The sequence below is a fragment of the Loxodonta africana genome, chromosome 20, assembly GCF_030014295.1.
Source record: "Loxodonta africana isolate mLoxAfr1 chromosome 20, mLoxAfr1.hap2, whole genome shotgun sequence".
Taxonomy (NCBI): domain Eukaryota; kingdom Metazoa; phylum Chordata; class Mammalia; order Proboscidea; family Elephantidae; genus Loxodonta; species Loxodonta africana.
This window is the reverse complement of record NC_087361.1, coordinates 3,889,187-3,912,034: the sequence shown is the minus strand read 5'-3', so window position 1 is coordinate 3,912,034 and position 22,848 is coordinate 3,889,187. Positions and strand designations below refer to the sequence as shown.

The window sequence follows — 22,848 nt, the reverse complement described above, 5'->3', positions numbered from 1 at the left end:
ATTATAATATTACAGGAACATAACTATAGATATAAAAAAACAGATTAAAAAATCATAATCTAGTAAATTGGAAAATTCAAAAGTAAAATTTCTTTAAAAAAGAAAACTTACCTAAAGTGATTCAAGAAGAAATCGAAAAATCTAATATGTCTATAACCATTATATAAATTGAATCAAAACTGAAAAATCTACCACAAAATAGTAATCAAGTTCAGATGGTTTTATAGATAAGTCCTACCAAATGTTCAAGGAACAGATAATTTCAATAAACTGTTTCATGTTTTAAAAAGAGGAAACATTCCCCAACTTCCTTATGAGGCTAGGGTAACCTTGATCCCAAATTAAATAACGTAGCAGAAGAAAGAAAAGTTACAGGCTAATCTTGTTAGCAAACAATGATGTAATAATCCTCATGATAATATTACAGTTAAAACCATCAATTCATGAAAAAGATAATATTTTATGCCCAAAGTAAAAATCATGTGAGAATCCCAATTGATGCAGAAAAAGCACTTAACCCCTATTTGCAATAAAAGCACTTAACAAAATAAAATGGAGGAGAAATTTTCCACACAATAAATCGTACCTACAGAAAACTCCATTCTTAAAATACAAATGTTAGCTTTCCCAAAACAGTCAGAAGCATGACAAAATTTGGCAAATTTTTTTCAAATCTGAAATACCATGAGTTGGTGAGAACGTGGGACAAAGGGGTCCTCATATACTTCTGGTAGAAAGTAAATTGAAAAGCTTTTAGGAAATATCTAGTAAAGTTGACATTGTTTATAGCCTACAACTTGCTACTTCTTACCCTAGAGAAGTGCCATTCCAAGTGCAGACTTGGACCAGCCACTGGTCAACAAAGTGTTATCAGTGCATGGGAGACAGTCATAAAAATGTTCACTGCAGAACTGCTCATAATAGCAAAAATTGGAAATGGCTTAAGTTTACATGAGCTGGGGAATGCATAAATAAGTGTATGCTCACACAAAGGAATACAACACAGCAGTTAAAATCAATAATCTAGTACTAGATTTATCAACGTGGATAAATTTTAAAGATAATATTGAGTATAAGAAACAAATTTCAGAATAATAGATCTGGAATATTATTTATGTGAAGACTAAAACTATTTCGTATATTTAAGGACATCTGCATATCTAGTAAGGATATGAACACATACACAGGAATGCTAAATACAAATTCCGGATCTGGGGAGGGAAGAATAGGACTTGAATCAAGGGAGAAATACACAAAGGGCTTTACAGTACCTGTTAATTTATTTAGTTTTTTTAAAAAATGAGTCATGACCACTATTAAAAGAACTCAAGAAAAGGTTTAAAAACAGAAGGAAACATTCTTCTATGGTGGGAAGGAAGGGAGAAGGGTATTCACTAACTAGATGATAAAGATAGACAAGAATTATCTTAGGTGAAGGGAAGGACAACACACAATATAGGGGAATTCAGCACAACTGGTCTAAACCAAAAGCTAAAAAGTTTCCTGAATACAGCCAAATACTCTGAGGGACAGAGTAGCAGGGGCTGGGGTCTGGGGACCATAGTTTCAGGGGACATCTAGGTCGACTGGCATAACAAAGTTTATTAAGAAAATGTTCTGCATGGCACTTTGGCGAGTGGCATCTGGGGTCTTAAAAGCTAGCAAGCGGCCATCTGAGATGCATCAATTGGTCCCAACCCACCTGAAGCAAAGGAGAATGAAGAATACCAAAGACACAAAGAAAATATTAGCTCAAGAGACAAAAAGGGTCATATAAACCAGAGACTACTTCAGACTTGGGCTAGAAGAGCTAGATGGTGCCCAGCTACCACCAATGACTGCCCTGACAGGGACCACAAGAGAAAGTCCCTGACGGAGCAGGAGGTAAGTGGGGTGCAGAACTTGAATTCATGTAAAAAGACCAGACTTAATGGTCTGACTGAGACTGGAGGAACCCTAGAAGGCATGGCCCCTGAACTCTCAGTTAACCCAGAACTAAAACCATTCCCAAAGCCAACTCTTCAGACATAGATCAGACTGAACTATAAGACATGATGCTCATGAAGAGTGTGCTTCTTAGTTCAAGTAGAGACATGAGACTAAATGCCCAGCTCCTGTCCAGAGGCGAGATGAGAAGATAGAAAGGGACAGGAGCTGGCAGTATGGGCACAGGAAATCCAGGGTGGAAAGGAGGAGTGTACTGTCACGTTATAGGGATAGCAACTAGGATCGCATAACAATGTGTGTATAAATGTATGAGAAACTAACTGAGCTGTAAACTTTCACTTAAAGCACCAGAAAAAAAAAATGAGTCATGAACAACAGAAAAATGTTAAGAATTTATATACCTTCATGGTGATTCTATGAATGCTCATTATATTTTCTGTATTTTCCTGTATGTTTGAAACATTTCATCATAAGTTTCTTTCAATATCCTTCTATGATTTAGAGAGGATGGATGTTAAAAGCCTTATTTTTAGAGATGAAGAAAGTGAACTATGGTGAAATTATGTCTTACCTAAACTCACCAAACTGGTCCTAGAAGCCATGTCCCGTGATCCCCAAACTCTGTACCATATTGAGGACATATGAGGAGTCACACAAGACCTCTACGAGATGTTTTTCTAATATTTTTGACATCACCATGTAATGACTTTTTTTCTTCTTTTGAGAAATAGATGAAATTTAAAAATTGTCTATTAGGCAAGTTATAACAAGACCAGTGGACCTCTTCCCAGAAGATAAACTCTATCAAGGAAAAAAAGAATATAACAACTGTGGAATCCCTCTCAAAGTCCCTTTGTTTATAGATTTTGTTAGCTTTGCTTTCCATGATTCTATTAAAGAATAGATAGAACCTGTATGTTAATGTCCAAAATGTGGTAATAAATGTCTCTAGTGAACCTGTCCCAAATGAGGCAAGAGAGTTATGATTACATGTCATCAACAGCCAGTTTCTGTCCCAAGAGAGGTAATAAAACAGTCAGAACACCTCCCCACTTTGAAGCAAACTTCTGCAGTGCCGTCTGTGGAATACATGCAAACCCTTACAGGTCTGCTTATGATATAAATTGTGAGTCACAACATCCTCAGAGGTCCAGACATCTCAGACTATAAAGGGAAGGCTGGAAGCAATGTAAGAAATATCTGAATCATGCTTATACTCAATTGTCTGTGACAATAAAAGTCCTTTGTCCTCGGTCTTTTTTGGCATACTGTGATTAAAAGAATTTTAAGTAAGACTTGGCCAAGGCAGAGGAAGTAGCCCTTAACCATGGCCTATCATAAGACAGGAGCCCTGGTGGCGCAGCAGATAAGAACTTTGGCTGCTAACCAAAAGGTCAGCAGTTTGAATCTACCAGCTGCTCCTTATAAACCCTATGGGGCAGTTCTACTCTGTCCTACAGGGTTGCAATGAGTTGGAATTGACTCGATGGCAACAGGTTTGGTTCTGGTTTTTTATCATAAAACAATGAGATAGGGCCACATTGGTTGAGGCACACCATGATTCTACTGGTAGAAATGTGAGCTAGGGGTATTATATCTCTTTTCTAGCACCTTTTGGAATTTAATTCATATCGATTTGCCCTGTGTTCCAACTTGGAACAATGTGAAGACTTTAAATAGTCTCTCATTGTTTCCAGATGGTCCAGAAAGCCAACTCTGAATAACGCTTGAAGGAAATAAGCCAGATGTTAGATCTACTCATTATGAATATTCGGCAAATCTACTGTATTTCTTGTTAAGTTTTGTTGAATGTGTAAAAGGAACATTCTAGAAAGTTTGGTTTTATAAATTTAAACTTTTGCAAAAATATTTAATTGATTGCTGAAGAATTTAGACTCTTATCTCCGTTTCCTATTAATGTTGTCTAGGTTGACCAGGGAACCAGGTTTAAGTTTTAAGATAGGTCCAGGTAGACAGTGCTCCAAAGTGGCAGGCAAACATAAGCAAACTTTTTCTGTAAAGAGTCAGATAGCAAATATCTTTAGACTTTACAGACCACATATCATCTCTGTAAAATCTTCTTCCTTCTTTCTTCTCCTTTCTTCTCCTTTTTTCCTCTTTTAACAAATATTTTAAAATGTAAAGCCTTTCTTAGTTCACAGGCCGAGTTAAAAAAAGACTAGACCACAACCTGGATATGGCCCTCCAGCCATAATTTGCTGACCCCACTCTAGAAGAAGGTATTTTTATCTTAGGCATCAAAGAATGCACACACATATTTTTCCCAAAAATAATTAATCAGGGCCAAGATGAGATGAGTAAGGCACACATTTTACTCACTTTCAGGATTGCACAAGTCAGCACTTGCACAACCCTGAGAGTAAGCGCCTGCTTGAATTTTGTGCCTTAGTCACCTCCCTTGCCTCATGCTAGCCCTGGTCCAGATGAGTCCTATACAGTAAAACTAAATGAACACACAGGGAAACAGGAAATCATTAATGAAAATCACCAGAAACAACAGAAAGCAAAAACTGATTCTCAGGTACTCAAAATAAGGAGTCAAGTAACAATATACAACCATGTCATACAGAGTTCTTCTTCAATGAGCTCTTCACCCTGGACTTTCCAAATTTCCTTCAAATAATTTGCAATTATATGGATGTCATTAGGAATAATCTGATGTTGACTTCTAGATAAAACTAAATCTATGACTCAAAAGTTTCCCAAGATATACGGGTCATACAAAGATCATCTAAGATGAGGCAGAATTTAGAAAGCAACTGAGGTGTAAATGAATTACTTTATATGGCCCTTCTAGTTATGTCCTTGTAACCCACCAAATGATTGGGTGTGGCCATGCTAATAATGTATATGGAAACCTAATGAAGGGATTGGTCAATTTTGCCATTCGGGTAGGCTTCAGATGAGCCATCCCAGAGAAGGGAAGAGGATCTTACCACTACCAAGAAATAAGAGCTAGGAGTGGATCATGTCCTTTGGAACTAGGATCCTTGCACTGAGAAGCAACTGGAATAAGAAGACCGAGATAAAGAGAGTGCTGTAACAGTGAAGATGAAGAGAAGCAGTGGCAGAGAAATAGCAGCAGGAGAGACCAGCAGGCAAGACTGGCAAGAGATGGTGCAGTGCTTTCTTGGCCCGTGGATGGACAGAACTTAGTGCCTTTGAACAGGAGGCTTGTTAAAGGAGTAGAGTGCCTCCAGGCACGTGGTGGAGCTAGGTTTGCTGACCCACAGAGCTATAGCTGAGCACCTTCAGACCAAGGCTCACTGGCAGAGTGGGGTACCTCAGGGTACTTATCAGTAGAGCTAAAAGAACTTTGTAATACTTGCCCAAGTAGGGCAGGGGCTGAGGGGCCAGAAAGAGGCGTGCCTATGGGCATAGCTGAGAAGAGGCTGTCCTGATGGAATAGCTATATCCCAAGCATACTTAAACTTGAATCGTAACCCATTATTTCCCTAAGAAATCCCAAAACTGTGAGTATGGTCTGTGAGTTCCGCGTGGCCATTGCAATAAATTATCGAACTCAGCAAAGAAGTAGAGAGTGCCATGGGAGGGATGGCTGGTGTCAGAACTGGTACAGATGAGGCATGTCTGACCTCCACCTAGTAGGAATTAGCCTTGGGGTCTTGATCTGGATTCTCCTCCCGCTTTGTGAATTTAGAGAAGGTCAGACCCCGCCCTCATGACTTTTTACATTTGGCTTCAAAAGCAGGGTTCTTTGCAATGGTTCCAGACTCATGAAGGCATGGAACTTTGTAAGAGAAAGAATGAAGGGGCTTGGAAAGTAAAACTTTTGATTCTTAGATAGTTATTTTGGTTGTTGTTACCTGTAATGACTGAAAGGAAAGTCATGCTGCAGCCGAGAGGAGAAAAGCCTCATTTGGAATGGCTTGGAGCAAAAGCCAGGCTGGATAAGCAAGATGATTGATAGGGGACCAGGACCTGCTGGTTCCAACCAGCCAGAGGCCCAAGGCCATATGCATATGAATGGGAAGATAGTCAAGGGTGGGGAGAAGATGAAACTGGAATGCTTTAAAAAGAGTTATGTATTTAGGATTATGTGGTTATCTGAATGTACTATGGATATTGAATGTTTTTCATGCCTAGTGTTATAAATCAGACCAAAGTGTATGACAGAAATGAAAACTAGATATTATAGATTAAAGGAAGCCTATAACTCTGCCTTCAGCCAATACTTGATTGGCTATGCTAAAAGGGGAGCTAGGATTTTCCCCCAGAGAAACACAGGCTGTTTGAATACAGTGGCCTTATACAGAGTGGGAGCCTTAGGTTCAAAACCTGAGCCTCACCCAGGTTTTGTATTTGAAAAGACACGCAGACCTACCCAGAACTGATAGAGAACATGAGATTTGCCTTTGAAGGACGGACATGCAGAAAAAAAATAACTCTTTTGCTTTTTGAATTTTAAGGAAGCAGTTTGCCCCTGGGTGCACGGAAGCAGGAAAATCAGTGCCCATCAGAAGGAAACCCCTTCCAGGACAGGAAGCTGGCAAGTAGACACCTTGGTATGCTCACCTGTGGTGACCACCTGGGTCCACTTGTGAGTGGAAGTGGGGGGAGTACGGCAATGAAGAGTTGGGCTGAGTTTGGACATGTTCCTTTTGTACCTTTTGACCTAGCCCACGGGGTATAGGAATGAGAGAGTGAGCGGAAGGAAGGACAGGCTGGTCAGAAGTTCAGGGAGTTGTGCAGACTCCTGAGTATATAGGTGGGGCCTGCTGACCTAGCCCAAGGAGGCTAGAGATGAGAGAGAGAGAAGGGGCTCCCCATTGTGACCTATCTTGGATGGTTAGAGATGAGCTGACTAGAACCTAACCGAATGAAGAGAAGGATGTTTGATACTGTGAACTGGTGTAGATTGCTGCAAGTTGATGGCTTGCTCTGGACTGGACTTTGCTAATGGATGCAGATGCTCAAAGTTCCAACTGGAACAGAAGATTCTTCAAGACCAAGGAATGTGCTTGTCTCCTCAGAGTACAGGTTTAATAGGGATGGGCAATTTAGAAATTGGCTATTTAAAGCAGGGGGCAGATAAAGGCATGAAGCGACTGGCTTACATGCTTTCCTGGATGTGCTTACATTAAACAAGGGTGACAACAGAGGATCCCCACTGAATAGATTCCTCTTTTCCTGATAGGTTTGGGGGAGAGAGGGTGGGAGAGATGCTAATAGGGTTATATGATTTAGTTGTGTCGATTGTGAACAGGGTTAATTGTGATTGTAAAAACTGTAGTTGTAGAAGCTATGTGAAAGAGTGGACTAAGGGAGAAGCACTGCTGGACTGGAGTCCAGGGCTTAACCTAACATCCCTTAAAGGTTTTGTTACATTGATACCTCATGAGGCTCAGAGCAAGGGAATGATCTTCTCTCAGATTTTATCAGACACCAGTAAGTGTGAAGCTGAGATGACTTTTAGAGAACCTGACCCCATCAGATGGACACCTGCAGCAGACCTGAATGGCTGGTACCTGAGTAATCTCACCTTTAGGATTCTTTATCCTACAGAAGGACTAACTGTTTTGGACTGGTAAAATGGTTGGGAGGGGGAAATTAATCCTTCAGGTATGAAAGGGTCAATGGCTAAAAGAGCCAGGGGTGGCCTGTGGTGCAATGAATTACTTAATATGGCCCTTCTAGCCCTAGTCTTTGTAACTCTCACCACATGTTGAGGTGGGACCATGATAATAATGTATATTGGCCCCTAATGAAGGAATTGGCCAGTTTTGCCATCCTGCTAGGCTCTAAATGAGCCATCCCAGAGATGGGAAGAAGAGGATCTTACCACCACCAAGGAAGAAAAGCCAGGAGTTGGGCTCTGGGATCCCTGTACTCAGAAGCTTCTGGAACCAGGAGACCTAAAGAGAGATAAAGCTGTAATACAGAAGATAGCAAGAAGCAGTGGCAGAGAAACAGCAGAAGAAGAGACCAGCAGGAGACAGTGTGGTGGGCTTCCCAGCCTAGGGGCGAGAAAGCTGAGTGCCTTCAGGCAGCAGTCTTGCTGGAGGAGTAGGGTGCCTCTGGACACTTGGTGGAGCTAGGTTTGCTGGCCCACAGAGCTATAGCTGAGCACCTTCGAGTCAAGGCTCACTGGCAGAGAGGAGTGCACTGGGGTACTTATCAGCAGAGCTAAAAGAGCTTTGAAACACTTGCCCAAGCAGGGCAGAGGCCCAAAGGGCCAGAGAGAGGCATGCCTGTGAGCACATTTGAGAAGGGGCTGCCCCGATGGAAGAACTGTATCCTGAGCATTTTGGAACCTGAATTGTAATCTGTTACTTCCCTAATAAACCCCATAACTGTGAGTATGGTCTGTGAGTTCTGTGTGGCCATTGCCATGAATTATCGAACCCAGTAGAGAAGTAGAGAGTGCCATGGGAGGAACGGTTGGTGTCAGTATTGATAAAGATGGTGGAGAGAGGAGGCATGTCTGACCTCTGTCTCATAGAAACCAGCCTTGGGCTGTTGATCTTGATTTTCCTTCCCTTATGTGAAGTTAGAAGAGGTCAGGTAATGCCCTCATGCCATTTTTGCAGCAACATTTAAGGAAGTTGACTTTGGATTAATTTTTGAGTGCTGGGATTGACCTTAAAATTGTTAAATTACTCAGGCAAACCAAAAAAAAAAACAAACCTGCTGCCGTCATAGTGATCCTATAGGACAGAGTAGAACTGCCCCATAGAGTTTCCAAGGAGCGCCTGGTGGATTCAAACTGCTGACCTTTTGGTTAGCAGCCATAGCACTTAACCACTACGCCACCAGGCTTTCCAGACAGTCTTCTAGAATTCATTCCCTAAAAGAGCACTTGTGGATGAATCAGTTCATATGCAGAGAAGCAGTAAACTCCAGAAAATTAATCCCCCCTTTCTGACTCTATGTGCATATATATTTTCTAGCACCCTAAGGTTGACTCACTATTTTATATTTTGGCACAAACTTGTTTAGATGAATAATTATAAAAATGCAAATGTAGTTAAGACTGAGGTTTAAGAAGAATTAAATTTTCTCTCTCACAATGCTGAAGTTTCTACTTTCAACTGAGCTCCATTTGTGGTATTTGTGGCCATAAGAGCTGTAAGAATGCCTTATAATTATGCTTTCATAGGTATTTGAAGATACAGACTCTTTCCTCCCCCTCTTCTCCAGATGCATTCCTTGCAGTTTTCTGGTTACCTTAGGGATTCTGAAGTGGTGCTGGGTATGGTCTGTCTCCAAGGAGCCAAGTAGTTCTTCAGCTGCTTTTCGGCTGCTCACAAACTTGCTCTCTAGAAAGGCCTTCAGGTTCAGCATACTGTAACTAATTTAAAATGGGTAAAGAATAAATACTGGGGGCAAACGATCATGTGAGTCAAATAAAGAATAATTGGACAAGTGAGGTGAAAGGATATCCTCCTACCAATTTTAACAAAACTCTTGGCAGTGATAATGAGGAGGAAGCAATAATCCCTCACATTGGTGTGTTGTACTTTCTCGGGACTGTAGAGACAACTTTGATTCTCTGCTTTATTAGGGAGAAAAGAAATGACAGGGGTAAGGGAGGGATAAAGGCAAGCTTTAGCATCTCTGTTGTAGAGATAAGGAACCCCAGTGGCGTAGTTGCTAACCGAAAGGCTGGCGGTTCAAACCCACCAATTCCAAACTGCCAGCTTCTCTGCAGGAGGAAGATGTGGTAGTTGGCTTCTGTAAAGTTTACAGCCTTGGAAACCCTATGGGGTAGTTTTACTCTGTCCTGTATGGTCTCTACAAGTCAAAATTGTCTTGGCAACAACAGATTTATTATAGAGATAACAAAAATGAAAACCAGAAACATTAAATGTCTTTTCCAAGATTCCTCCACTCTAACAGTGATTTGGCAGAGAACTAGAAATATGCTTCCTAATTCTGAGAGAGGTGTTCTTTGTGTTTCATCATAATTTGCACCAATTTGCTTGATGACCTATAATTTATACTTTTAGAATTCAGTAAATAGCAAAGATGCCTCTCCTGCCTTCAGAAATATCCTTACCACACATCTTGCTAGCTTCCTTCCTTTCATAGCTTACTTGTATAGCAACAGCCTGCTCAGATGGCAGCTAAGATTAAGTACACACATTTCAGAGATTCAATTCAGCCTCCATATCCTTCTTCTGTATATATTTCTTCCACATGTGGGTCTATTATCCATTAATAGAGATTTAAGGATATTACAGCTACATGGACGAGGGGTTCAAGAGGAAATAATAACGGAACTCTGTCGTCCTATGTCTCACCACCACCAAAACACATCGATCTGTGGCCTGGAGGGCAGCAACCAAAAAAACAATATGTGCCTAAACTCAGAAGGAAAAACAGAATGGACTGCCTCAGGCTTCTTGGATCCTGGGACGTGTGTTTACCTTTGTTTAAAGTCGGCTTTATACAGCAGTCCTCTGGAAATCTTCCCAGCATATCCTAATTTCTTCCAAGACACCACTATACCACAGCTGCTGCAGAAAAAAGGAAGTGTACATTAAACCTGAAAGGGGGATCAAGTTGTTTCTTTCCCTAGAAAAAATATTACTCCAGATTTTGTGCAAATTGGTGCATCTTGGGTTAAAAAGAAAAAGCCTGAATTTGGTGCTCTCCGTATGGTAGGTAAGTGAGTTTCCTCATGGCCAGCCTGATGGCACTCACAGTATCCACCTTAGACGTAAGGGGCTCCAAATATAAAATGATTTACCTGAAATTCCTTTAACATGGTAAACACCCTTTATTTCACAGTTAGATGAGATTTTATGAGTAAATACTCCTCGAAATAAAAAAAAAGACATTTTTGCTAGAATGTAAACAGCGAGTATCACATCTATTCACCTATTAAAATCAGCTAGGGAGAGGGACAAAAACACAAAAGGGAATATCTATCTCCAAGTACATGGGGGACAGGGGAATGAAAAGAAAGGGGCAGATGGGGCCGCTGTTGTTGTCAGGTGCCTTCCAGTCAGTTCCAATTCATAGCAACTCTATGTACAACAGAACAAAATACTGCCTAGTCCTGCACCATCTTCACAATTGTTACTGTGCTTAAGTCCATTGTTGCAGCCACTGTGTCAATCCATCTCATTGAGGGTCTTCCTCTCTTTCACTGACCCTCTACCAAGCATGATGTAATTTTCCAGATACTTGTCCCTCCTGATAACATGGCCAAAGTACATGAGACAAAATCTCACCATGCTTCTAAGGAGCATTCCGCTGTACTTCCAAGACTGACATATTCATTCTTCTTGTAGTCCATGGTACACTCAATATTCTTTGCCAACACCATAATTCAAAGGCCTCAATTCTTCAGTCTTTCTTATACCAAAGCTTAGGTAAGGTGTACCTTGGTCCTCAAAGTGGGGGATGGGGAAATGAAAATTCTGTTTTACAGTTTTGCCTCTAGGAGGAATCGATGGCATCCCCTTTATTATCTTGAGAGCTCCTGTTTTATTCTGTAGTCTAATCACCTCCTATCACCTTCCGTTCATCAGAAGAAGCCCCACTACAGCTGTGTGCAGCAATCTCTGATAGAGCCTTTGCAAAACCATCCAAGAAGCCACTGCATCTGGCTCTCAGCACGTCTTCTGGAAGAAGCCAAGCAGCAGTCCTTCTAACACAAAGGCCTGCTGTGGTCCTACAAGGAAAATGGGACAGAGGTGACTCTCCACCTGTGCCCAGGGTCATAGAAACCCACTCTAAACCACATACCCATACGCCTTCCTCCAGTCCCTTTCACGAACAGAAGCAGATGGTGGAGTCCTATGACATCTGAAGATCAAGCATGTTCTTTCCCTTTAAGTACATATGAAAAACCTTTCTAATTAGATCATGAAGCTTTTCTTATGTCTTTGTCTCTTGGCTTAAAAAAAAAAAAAAACTGATTAAATCAGGGCTAACTCAATTGGAAGCAACTCTAATAGGGAACAGAATTGCTCCAAAATAGAGGCAGCTAATTAGATTCCTTGCAAGATGGAAGCAGTGTCCCTGGGTGCATTCAGAAATCCAGCCGATGGAAAGCAGTGAGGTAAAAACATACAGCAGTGAATGAACATGAAGGATTTACACTGCTAAAACTCAAACTGCAGCATCATTGTTTAGCATCACACTTTCCCAAAATAGACCACAGACTGTCAAGATTGGGGTCTTAATTACAGGAAGTTAATAAAAATGCAAGATACTACAATCCTCAGAAACCAGAATCGGCAATGTCTGGCTACATGTTCCCAGGGTGATTGGTGCTCTGGAGACGTAAGTGCTTGTCATACACATTCCTCTGAGGCTGACAGCCTCCCACCAAAGAGCTACACCCAGTGCTGTCGAGTCGATTTCGACTCATAGCAACCCCATAGGGTTTCCAAAGCTGTAAACCTCTACAGAAACAGGTTGCCACATCTTTCTCCCTCAGAGCTGCTGGTGGTTTCAAACCACCAACCTTTTGGTTAGCGATGGATTACTTGGAATTTCACAGAAATCGCAGGAATCTTCAAACCCATGATATAAGAAAAGCAATGCGTGTAATCAATGTCTGTAAAAATTTTGTCTTGGCAGTAAAAAACATAAAAATAAATCTCACTTTCACCCTCCAACCTCATCGTACCCCACTACTATTTACTCATCAAAAGTACCCATAGCCCAGAATTACATGACTAATGAAATGGGTATGGAAACCCTGGTGGCGTAGTGGTTAAGCGCTATGACTGCTAACCAAAGGGTACGCAGTTCAAATCCACCAGGCGCTCCTTGGAAACTCTATGGGGCAGTTCTACTCTGTCCTATAGTGTCGCTATGAGTCAAAATCAACTCGATGGCACTGGGTTTGGAAATGGGTATATTAGGGAGAGGGGAGATGTTAGAATTAAGAAGGAAGGCCAGAGGGAGTTCTTAACACTTACATACTGATTTAGAAATATCTTTATGGTCAATTTAGATAGCTTCAACCAAATAACTGCCCTAGTCTGAGATAGAAGTCCCCGATAGTATAAATGGTTAACTTGCTTGCTGCTAACTGAAAGGTTGGCAGTTCAAGGAAACCCAGAGGCATCTCAGAAGAAAGGCGTGGCGACTACTCCTGAGGAATCAGCTATTGGAAACCCTGTGGAACACGGCCATACTCGGACACACGCGGGGTGGAACGCGGCCGCGCTCCGACACACGCGGGGTGGAACGCGGCGGTACCCCGACACACGCGGGGTGGAACGCGGCCGTACCCCGACACACGCGGGGTGGAACGCGGCGGTACCCCGACACACGCGGGGTGGAACGCGGCCGTACCCCGACACACGCGGGGTGGAACGCGGCGGTACCCCGACACACGCGGGGTGGAACGCGGCGGTACCCCGACACACGCGGGGTGGAACGCGGCCGTACCCCGACACACGCGGGGTGGAACGCGGCCGTACCCCGACACACGCGGGGTGGAACGCGGCGGTGCCCCGACACACGGGGGGTGGAACGCGGCGGTGCCCCGACACACGCGGGGTGGAACGCGGCGGTGCCCCGACACACGGGGGGTGGAACGCGGCCGTGCTCCGACACACGCGGGGTGGAACGCGGCCGTGCTCCGACACACGCGGGGTGGAACGCGGCCGTGCCCCGACACACGCGGGGTGGAACGCGGCCGTACCCCGACACACGCGGGGTGGAACGCGGCCGTACCCCGACACACGGGGGGTGGAACGCGGCGGTGCCCCGACACACGGGGGGTGGAACGCGGCCGTGCTCCGACACACGCGGGGTGGAACGCGGCCGTACCCCGACACACGGGGGGTGGAACGCGGCGGTGCCCCGACACACGGGGGGTGGAACGCGGCCGTGCTCCGACACACGCGGGGTGGAACGCGGCGGTGCCCCGACACACGGGGGGGTGGAACGCGGCCGTGCTCCGACACACGCGGGGTGGAACGCGGCCGTGCCCCGACACACGCGGGGTGGAACGCGGCCGTGCCCCGACACACGCGGGGTGGAACGCGGCCGTACCCCGACACACGCGGGGTGGAACGCGGCCGTACCCCGACACACGGGGGGTGGAACGCGGCGGTGCCCCGACACACGGGGGGTGGAACGCGGCCGTGCTCCGACACACGCGGGGTGGAACGCGGCGGTGCCCCGACACACGGGGGGTGGAACGCGGCCGTGCTCCGACACACGCGGGGTGGAACGCGGCCGTGCCCCGACACACGCGGGGTGGAACGCGGCCGTGCCCCGACACACGCGGGGTGGAACGCGGCCGTGCCCCGACACACGGGGGGTGGAACGCGGCGGTGCCCCGACACACGGGGGGTGGAACGCGGCCGTGCTCCGACACACGCGGGGTGGAACGCGGCGGTGCCCCGACACACGCGGGGTGGAACGCGGCCGTGCCCCGACACACGCGGGGTGGAACGCGGCCGTACCCCGACACACGGGGGGTGGAACGCGGCGGTGCCCCGACACACGGGGGGTGGAACGCGGCCGTGCTCCGACACACGCGGGGTGGAACGCGGCCGTGCCCCGACACACGCGGGGTGGAACGCGGCCGTGCCCCGACACACGCGGGGTGGAACGCGGCCGTGCCCCGACACACGGGGGGTGGAACGCGGCGGTGCCCCGACACACGGGGGGTGGAACGCGGCCGTGCTCCGACACACGCGGGGTGGAACGCGGCGGTGCCCCGACACACGCGGGGTGGAACGCGGCCGTGCCCCGACACACGCGGGGTGGAACGCGGCGGTACCCCGACACACGCGGGGTGGAACGCGGCGGTACCCCGACACACGCGGGGTGGAACGCGGCCGTACCCCGACACACGCGGGGTGGAACGCGGCGGTGCCCCGACACACGGGGGGTGGAACGCGGCCGTGCCCCGACACACGCGGGGTGGAACGCGGCGGTGCCCCGACACACGGGGGGTGGAACGCGGCCGTGCCCCGACACACGCGGGGTGGAACGCGGCGGTGCCCCGACACACGCGGGGTGGAACGCGGCGGTGCCCCGACACACGGGGGGTGGAACGCGGCCGTGCCCCGACACACGCGGGGTGGAACGCGGCCGTGCCCCGACACACGCGGGGTGGAACGCGGCCGTGCCCCGACACACGCGGGGTGGAACGCGGCCGTGCCCCGACACACGGGGGGTGGAACGCGGCGGTGCCCCGACACACGGGGGGTGGAACGCGGCGGTGCCCCGACACACGCGGGGTGGAACGCGGCGGTGCCCCGACACACGGGGGGTGGAACGCGGCCGTGCCCCGACACACGGGGGGTGGAACGCGGCCGTGCTCCGACACACGCGGGGTGGAACGCGGCCGTGCCCCGACACACGCGGGGTGGAACGCGGCCGTGCCCCGACACACGCGGGGTGGAACGCGGCCGTGCCCCGACACACGCGGGGTGGAACGCGGCGGTGCCCCGACACACGGGGGGTGGAACGCGGCGGTGCCCCGACACACGCGGGGTGGAACGCGGCGGTGCCCCGACACACGGGGGGTGGAACGCGGCGGTACCCCGACACACGCGGGGTGGAACGCGGCCGTGCTCCGACACACGCGGGGTGGAACGCGGCCGTACCCCGACACACGCGGGGTGGAACGCGGCGGTGCCCCGACACACGGGGGGTGGAACGCGGCCGTGCCCCGACACACGCGGGGTGGAACGCGGCCGTGCCCCGACACACGCGGGGTGGAACGCGGCCGTGCCCCGACACACGCGGGGTGGAACGCGGCCGTGCCCCGACACACGCGGGGTGGAACGCGGCCGTGCCCCGACACACGCGGGGTGGAACGCGGCCGTACCCCGACACACGGGGGGTGGAACGCGGCGGTGCCCCGACACACGCGGGGTGGAACGCGGCCGTGCTCCGACACACGCGGGGTGGAACGCGGTCGCGCTCCGACACACGCGGGGTGGCCATGAGCGCCAGCTCGGCAACTAGCACTAATCCTCGAGAAGATGATTCAGTCACTTTTGATTATACTTTGCCCTTATAGACAGTGGCTTAGGAACTTATCTACGCTTTAGCATGAAATTCAAGGAGGATTTAAATGGTAAAATCAAGCAGTCTTATGTTATCCAGTTGAGTCTGCTTTGTGAAATCTTTCTGTGCATCCACTTGAATCTCAATTCAAAGACAATCTTGAGGTTCTGAAGACCTCGCTTTTAGCTTACTTTCATTTTTCTATCTGAAAATCTGCCCTTTTATAAAAGGAACCAGAAAATGCTTCTTGAAAAGACATTTAACATAGCTGAAATCAAATATATTTCCTAGTGTGGGTTACAAAGAAGTTTAGATCCTACCTCATATTTTGTTCACTTCGGGATTTATGCATCTCAGGAAATGAGGTGCTGTTCATTTCAGATTATTTCTTAGTTTATTTAGGTTTCCCTAAAATGGAGACCATAATAAACAAAATAATTTGGCAAATCACTATAGCACCAGTCTACCTACAAATGCCTCCAAATCTCTCAGTTTAACCTTATAGCCAAGTTGCATACCAATAGTAAAATGAGGAATTCTACATTCGTTCCTGCTTACCAATTACAATATGTCTTTTCTATGGCAAGTCGATATTTATCTGACAGACACAGTGCTGTTGTGAATCATCTCTGTGTTTTGAATTTGATAGCAATAACTTATGGCTGGGCAATAAAACAGCTTGAAGAAAGAAATTGTTCCTCAAGCTTCCTGTCTGTGGAAAACCTTATCTTAGGTCAAACTCTCTAGAAGCGGAAGCAGAGATGGGGATTCTGGTTCAAGAGATTTATTTGATAAAGGAAGCAGGTGAGGGCAGGGGGTTAGAAATCCAAGCAATGTTGTGGACTCAGCTAGAAACTAGCTTTAGTCTGATCCCTTAGGGAGCTTTGAGCACAGGAACACCAATAGCACAGCAGTTGACCCCACCTTGAGGTAAGATAGGGGTCAAAGTCTGGAGGGAAGGTCAAGGAGACAGCTTAGCTTCCCATTTGTCCAAGGACAACTTTAGGCAGCTGTGAAAGGCTGTGCCAAGATTCACGTCAGCTGCAGGATGAGTACACAACTGGTAAAGTAGACCCAGTGGGGCACCAACAGTGTCCATAAAGCCCTTGGTGATACCAAGAGCATAACTCAACTTCCCCAACTTGGCTAGTTTCAGATAGTTTATCCCTATTTGAAAATGTAAAATTTCAAGTAAGCGGCAACACATGCAGATTTCGAGACAGTTAATATATAAACAGACATAATTAAAAACTACTTTATGCAGAGATGCAGCCATTTGGAATGAAGCTTCTTTTTTTGCGTTTCTTCTCCCCAAATTGTAAAATGAAAAAAAAAAAAAGGAAAAAGCATTTAAAAAGTACTTTTTTGTCACATTCTCATACCCCGTTGATGGAAGCGTAAATTTGTCAATGTTCTGAAAAGCACTATGGCAATATCTATCAAAAGATTTAAAAATATTTATATCTTTTGACACAAAAAGTCTATTCCTAATGCCTTTCCTTAAGAAATAATCAGACAACTGTGCAAAGACACTCACTGCAGCATAGTTTATTCAAAGCCAAAAATTAAGCAAAAGTAAGTTATCAATAAATGTCCACAATAGGAGATTGCTTAATTAAATTATGAAGGAGTATGTGTAAAGGGTCAGTGAAAGCGAGGGAAGCCCTCAATGAGATGGGTTGACACAACGGCCACAGCAATGACCTTACATATGCCCGTGATCACGAAGGTGGCACAGACTGGGCAGAATTTCACTGTCATACAAAAGGTCTCCGTGAGTCAGACCAACTCAATAGCAACTACGAACAGCAGTGTATATAATGGACCACTGCAGCCTTTTAAAGCAATGATACACATCCATATAATTGGCACAGAAAATTTTCTAGGATTTATTTTAACTGAAAATATAGGCTAAAAAACAGTTTGCATATTATGATCCTGAGCGTCTGTTCTTGTTTTGAAGTGTGGATATGTTGTAGATAAGGAGCCCTGGTGACGCAGTGGTCAAGCGCTAGGCTGCTTCAGAGGTTCAAACCCACCAGCCGCTCCATGGGAAAAAGATGTGGCAGTCTGCTTCCATAAAGATTACAGTCCTGGAAACATTATGGGGCAGTTCTGCTCTGTCCTATGGGGTTGCTATGAGTCAGAATAGACTCAACAGCAACAAGTATGTTACAGATGACTATATACATAGACAATATTGGGACAAAATGTTGAGTTATCTCTGTATGTGAAATTGTAGGCATTTTTTATGTTCTTTTCAATGTTGACTGTATTTTTACAACATTTATGTATTATTTTTATAATTTATTAAAAAACAATACATCTATTCTTATTTTCTTGAAGTAAAAGACCCTATGGTAAGCCAATCTGCTTTACAAATGTCTGTGAAGTTGCTAACTCACTAAGATGTACAACCACAAGAGTAACAACAAAACCCATGAGCAACTTAGAGAAAATGGACCAGCTATCAATACGGAAAACTAATCAAATATTCTCTGGGCTTTAGTGGCAGCTGAGCTGAGCCAGATGACATGTGCCAGGCCCTCTAGTGAATCACTTGACCTCTTTGCACTTCAGTTTTTCCACCCACGGAAAGGAATAATACTATTGTCCATTAATTTTTTTAAAAAGAGTTGTAACTCTAGTCAAAGTATTTGAATTCCCCAGGGAAAACATGGTTATTAAATGAGCAATTCAATGTTTGGATGAGTCAGAAACTTGAAGGCAAATATTTTCCAGAGGTGCTTTAAAGAATTATGAAAAAAGACATTCTGGACAATTCACTTCTAGTTCCAAAGAATGCAGCACACACCCTGAAGAGTTAGAAGATTATTTTCTCTCTAACTCTCTGGATAAACCACTGTCTTATCTCTTATGATCAGAGAATTACTCAGCTGCGAGCCATAAGTTTATGTGGCCACTGCCTAAGAGACGTCTCAGGACCACTTTAGAAACTATTAGAATCAGGCAAATGCACTGCCTGAAAATTATCAGGGTTCAAACACAACAGCTTCCAATTGTCAACCTCGTCTTGAGGCAGGCCTATGAGATTTAAGGCACTTTCCTGAATTATGTTAACATGTGCTGAAGTAACCAACCCAAACCAACCCCAAAATTCTCTGTTTCCTGATGGTCTCAGTCAAGTGACCCAAGTCAGCCTACAGGTGCCAGACTTAACACAAAGGAGGGGAGTTGGGTGTAAGATAATGGGAGGGTGGGATTGTGAGGAAGGAAGAGCACATCCACTGGATTTTGAAACCAGGGAGACCAGATTTTCTGTTTTCCCAGAATTTCCATTTTTCAAGGAATAAAGGAAATGCAAATTTGTATGTAAAATCTTCTGATTTTCTTACCTGTATAGATCAAACAAAAACTGTTTGGAGGCCAGGTTCAGGTCATGGCTGCCAGTTTGTGACTTGCAGCAGAAAAGGTAAAGAGCTTTCCTCCTACGTAGCATTAGCACAATTATGAGGCTGATCTTATCAACCTGGGCTCAGTGTCTTCAAGCCCTTTGTACTGTATAGTGGTGCAAAAGCTTTAATGGTATCCTAAACGTGTGTAGCCTATCTCTGTTTGTTTGTCTCTGAGACAAGGAAGTTAAAATGGAATAGTCACTAGACTAGGAACCAAAAGTCCTGCTTCATACCCAAGCTTTGCCACCTAATTTATGAAATTGGGGATGCCACTTAACTCCTCTGTATTGGTTCCTATAAGATATGGAGATGTTGTTGTTAGGTGCCATTGAGTCGGTTCCAACTCATAACAACCTAATGCACAGCAGAATGAAATGGAGATATCCCTCCCGAATTTATCTGAAAGGGTCATGGCAAGGATTGATTGAGATGATGTACCTAAAAGTACCTTGTAAATTACAAAACGTTTTACAAGATTAGTTGTCAGCTGGTCACTAAATATTTATCAAGTGCCTCCTAACCAGTCATTTGTTAGATACTAAGTTTTTTTTTTTTTTTTTAAGTCTACGGTTGAACAAGTTAGGCATAGTCCTTACCCTTGTGAAGCTTATAATAACTGCAAGAGCATAGAGTGCTGTGAGGAGGAATTAAAAATTATTTTGAAAATATATATTAAAGGGGTTTATTATTTTCCCCAAATTATTTACTAAAACACAATTTTATGTTCCACTGAAACCTGTTCAACATCCTAACAACACACAAGCCTCCACTGACAGGTGGGTGGTGGCTGCGCATGAGGGACTTTGGCCAGGAATCAAACCCAGGTCTCTGAAGGGAAATCAGGCTTTGTGAGGCTGAATATGAGCACCCTCATGCGTTCTGCTAGTTCACTAAAGTTTGCTAAGTTGTTCTTCTGTAACCCCCTGGCACGCAGCCACTATTGTCCACCACTGCTATAAAACCTCTGCCTTCCCACTGTGAAGTGCGGAGATCTGCTTGGTCCTGTGGCCGCCCAGGACTCATCTTGTATGTAAGTCTGCCTAATAAACTTCTTTGCAGCCACCCTGGAGTTGCCCACATCTTTTTTCAGTCTTTCAGCAGCCTCCAATTTGTGTGTGCGTGTGTAATTTAGATGAAGTTTTACAGAACAAGCTAGCTTCTCGTTAAACAGTTCACTTATTGTTCTATGACACTGGTCAGCAGCCCCACGACATGTCAGCACTCTCCCTTCTGGACCTTGGGTTCCCTATTACCCGCTTTCCTGTCCCCTCCTGCCTTCTAGCCCTTGGCCCTGGCTGGTGTGCCCCTTTAGTCTCATTTTGTTTTATATGCCTGTCTAATCTTTGGATGAAGGGCGAACCTCAGGAGTGACTTCATTTCTGAGCTAAAAGTGTATCTGTCAGGCCAGTAAATCTGGTCTTTTGTGTGTGTGTGTGTGAGTTAGATTTTTGTTCTACGTTTTTCTCCAGCTCTGTCCAGGACCTCTATTGTCATCCCTGTCAGAGCAGTCAGTGGTGGTAGCTGGGCACCATCTGGTTGTACTTGGACTCGGTCTGGTGGAGGCCATGGTAGCTGTGGTCCATTAGTTCTTTGGACTAATCTTTCCCTTGAGTCTTTAGTTTTTTTCATTCTCCCTTGCTCCTGAAGGAGTAAGACCAGTGGAGTATCTTAGATGGCCATGCACAGGCTTTTAAGACCCCAGATGCTACTCACCAAAGTAGAATGTAGAACATTTTCTTTATAAACTATTTTATGTCAATTGAGTTAGATATTCCCCAAGACCATGGTCCTCATAGCCCTCAGCCCAGAAATTTGGTCCCTCAGGGAGTCTGGATGTCTCTATGGAGCTTCTATAACCTTGCCTTGTACAGGTTGTGCTGGCTTCCCCAGTATTGTGTACTGTCCTACCCTTCACCAGAGTAACGCTTTATCTATTTCTGTTTAGTGCTTTTCTATCCCCACCTCTCCCCTCCCTCATAACCATCAGATTGTTTCTTTTTGTGTGTAAATCTTTTTGTGAATTTTATAATAGTGGTCTTGTACAATATTTGTCCTTTTGTGATTGACTTATTTCACTTGGCATAATGCCCTCCAGATTTATTCTTGTTGTGAGATGCTTCACAGATTCATCATTGGTCTTTACCCATTGTGTGTATGTACCATAGTTTGCATATCCATTCATCTGTTGATGGGCATCTAGGTTGCTTCCATCTTTTTACTATTGTGAACAATGCTGCAATGAACATGGGTATGCATACATCTATTTGTGTGACGGCTCTTATTCCTCTAGGACGTATTCCTAGTAGTGGGATTGCTGGATCATATGGTATTTCTATTCCTAGCCTTTTAAGGAAGAGCCATATTGTTTCCCAAAATGGTTGTACCATTTTGCACTCCCACCAGCAGTGCATAAGAGTTCCAGTTTCCCCCAGCCTCTCCAATGTTTTTAATTTTTTGTTTTTTTTGATTCATGCCAGTAATGCTAGGGTGAGATGGCATCTCACTGTGGTTTTGATTTGCCTTTCTCTAATGACTGGTGATCATGAGCATTTCCTCATGTGTCTGTTAGCCACTTGAATGTCTTCACTGGTAAAGTGTCTGTTCATTTCCTTTGCGCATTTTATAATTGCATTGTCTTTTTGTTGTAGAGGTGTTGGATTTTCCTGTAGATGTTAGAGATTAGACCTTTGTCAGATCTGTAATAGTCAAAAATTTTTTTCCCAGTATGTAGGTTCTCTTTTTACTCTTTTGATGAATGTAAGTATTTAATTTTTAGAAGATCCCAGTAATCTAGCTTATCTTCTGGTGTTTGTGTATTGTTTGTTATGATTCGTATCCTATGTATTCCATGTATTAGTCCCTGTAGTTTTGGTTCTATTTTATCTTTGATCTTTATAGCTTTTGGTTTTATATTTAGGTCTTTGATCCATTCTGAACTAGTTTTTGTGTATGGTGTGAGGTATGGGTTCTGTTTCATTTTTTTGCAGATGGGCTTCAAGTTTTGCCAGCACCATTTGTTAAAGAGACTGTCTTTTCCCCACTTGATGCACTTTGGGCCCTTGTTGAAGATCAGGTGACCATAGGTGGTTGGATTTACATCTGGGTTCACAATTCTGTTCCATGGGTCAATGTATCTGTGGTTATACCAGTACCAGGCTGTTTCGACTACTGTAGCCGTATAGTAGGTTCTGAGGTCAGGTAGTGCAAGTTCACCTACTTTATTCTTCTTCTTCAATAGTGCTTTACTTATCCGGGGTCTCTTCCCTTTCCATATAAAGTTGATGAATAGTTTTTCCATCTCTTTAAAGAATGTTGTTGGTATTTGGATTGGAATTGCATTGTATTTGTAAATTACTTTGGGTAGAATTGTCATTTTCACAATCCTAGTCTACCTATCCATGAGCATGTTATGTTTTTCCATTCATGTAGATCTCTTTTGGTTTCTAGCAGCAGTGTTTTGTAGTTTTCTTTGTGTAGGTCTTGTACATCTCTGGTTAGGCTTATT

General features: G+C 45.0%; 1 protein-coding gene across 1 annotated transcript in view; it reads right to left on the bottom strand.

The window, feature by feature from the left end:
- MYH15 (myosin heavy chain 15) overlaps positions 1-22,848 on the bottom strand; it is a 209,814-nt gene that overhangs the window by 69,610 nt on the left and 117,356 nt on the right. Inside the window, 8 exon segments of the mRNA XM_064273474.1 lie at positions 2,529-2,568; positions 3,515-3,673; positions 8,984-9,280; positions 10,359-10,448; positions 11,557-11,611; positions 13,089-15,887; positions 16,254-16,335; positions 17,183-17,234. Of these exon segments, the coding sequence (XP_064129544.1) occupies positions 2,529-2,568; positions 3,515-3,673; positions 8,984-9,280; positions 10,359-10,448; positions 11,557-11,611; positions 13,089-15,887; positions 16,254-16,335; positions 17,183-17,234 (3,574 nt within the window).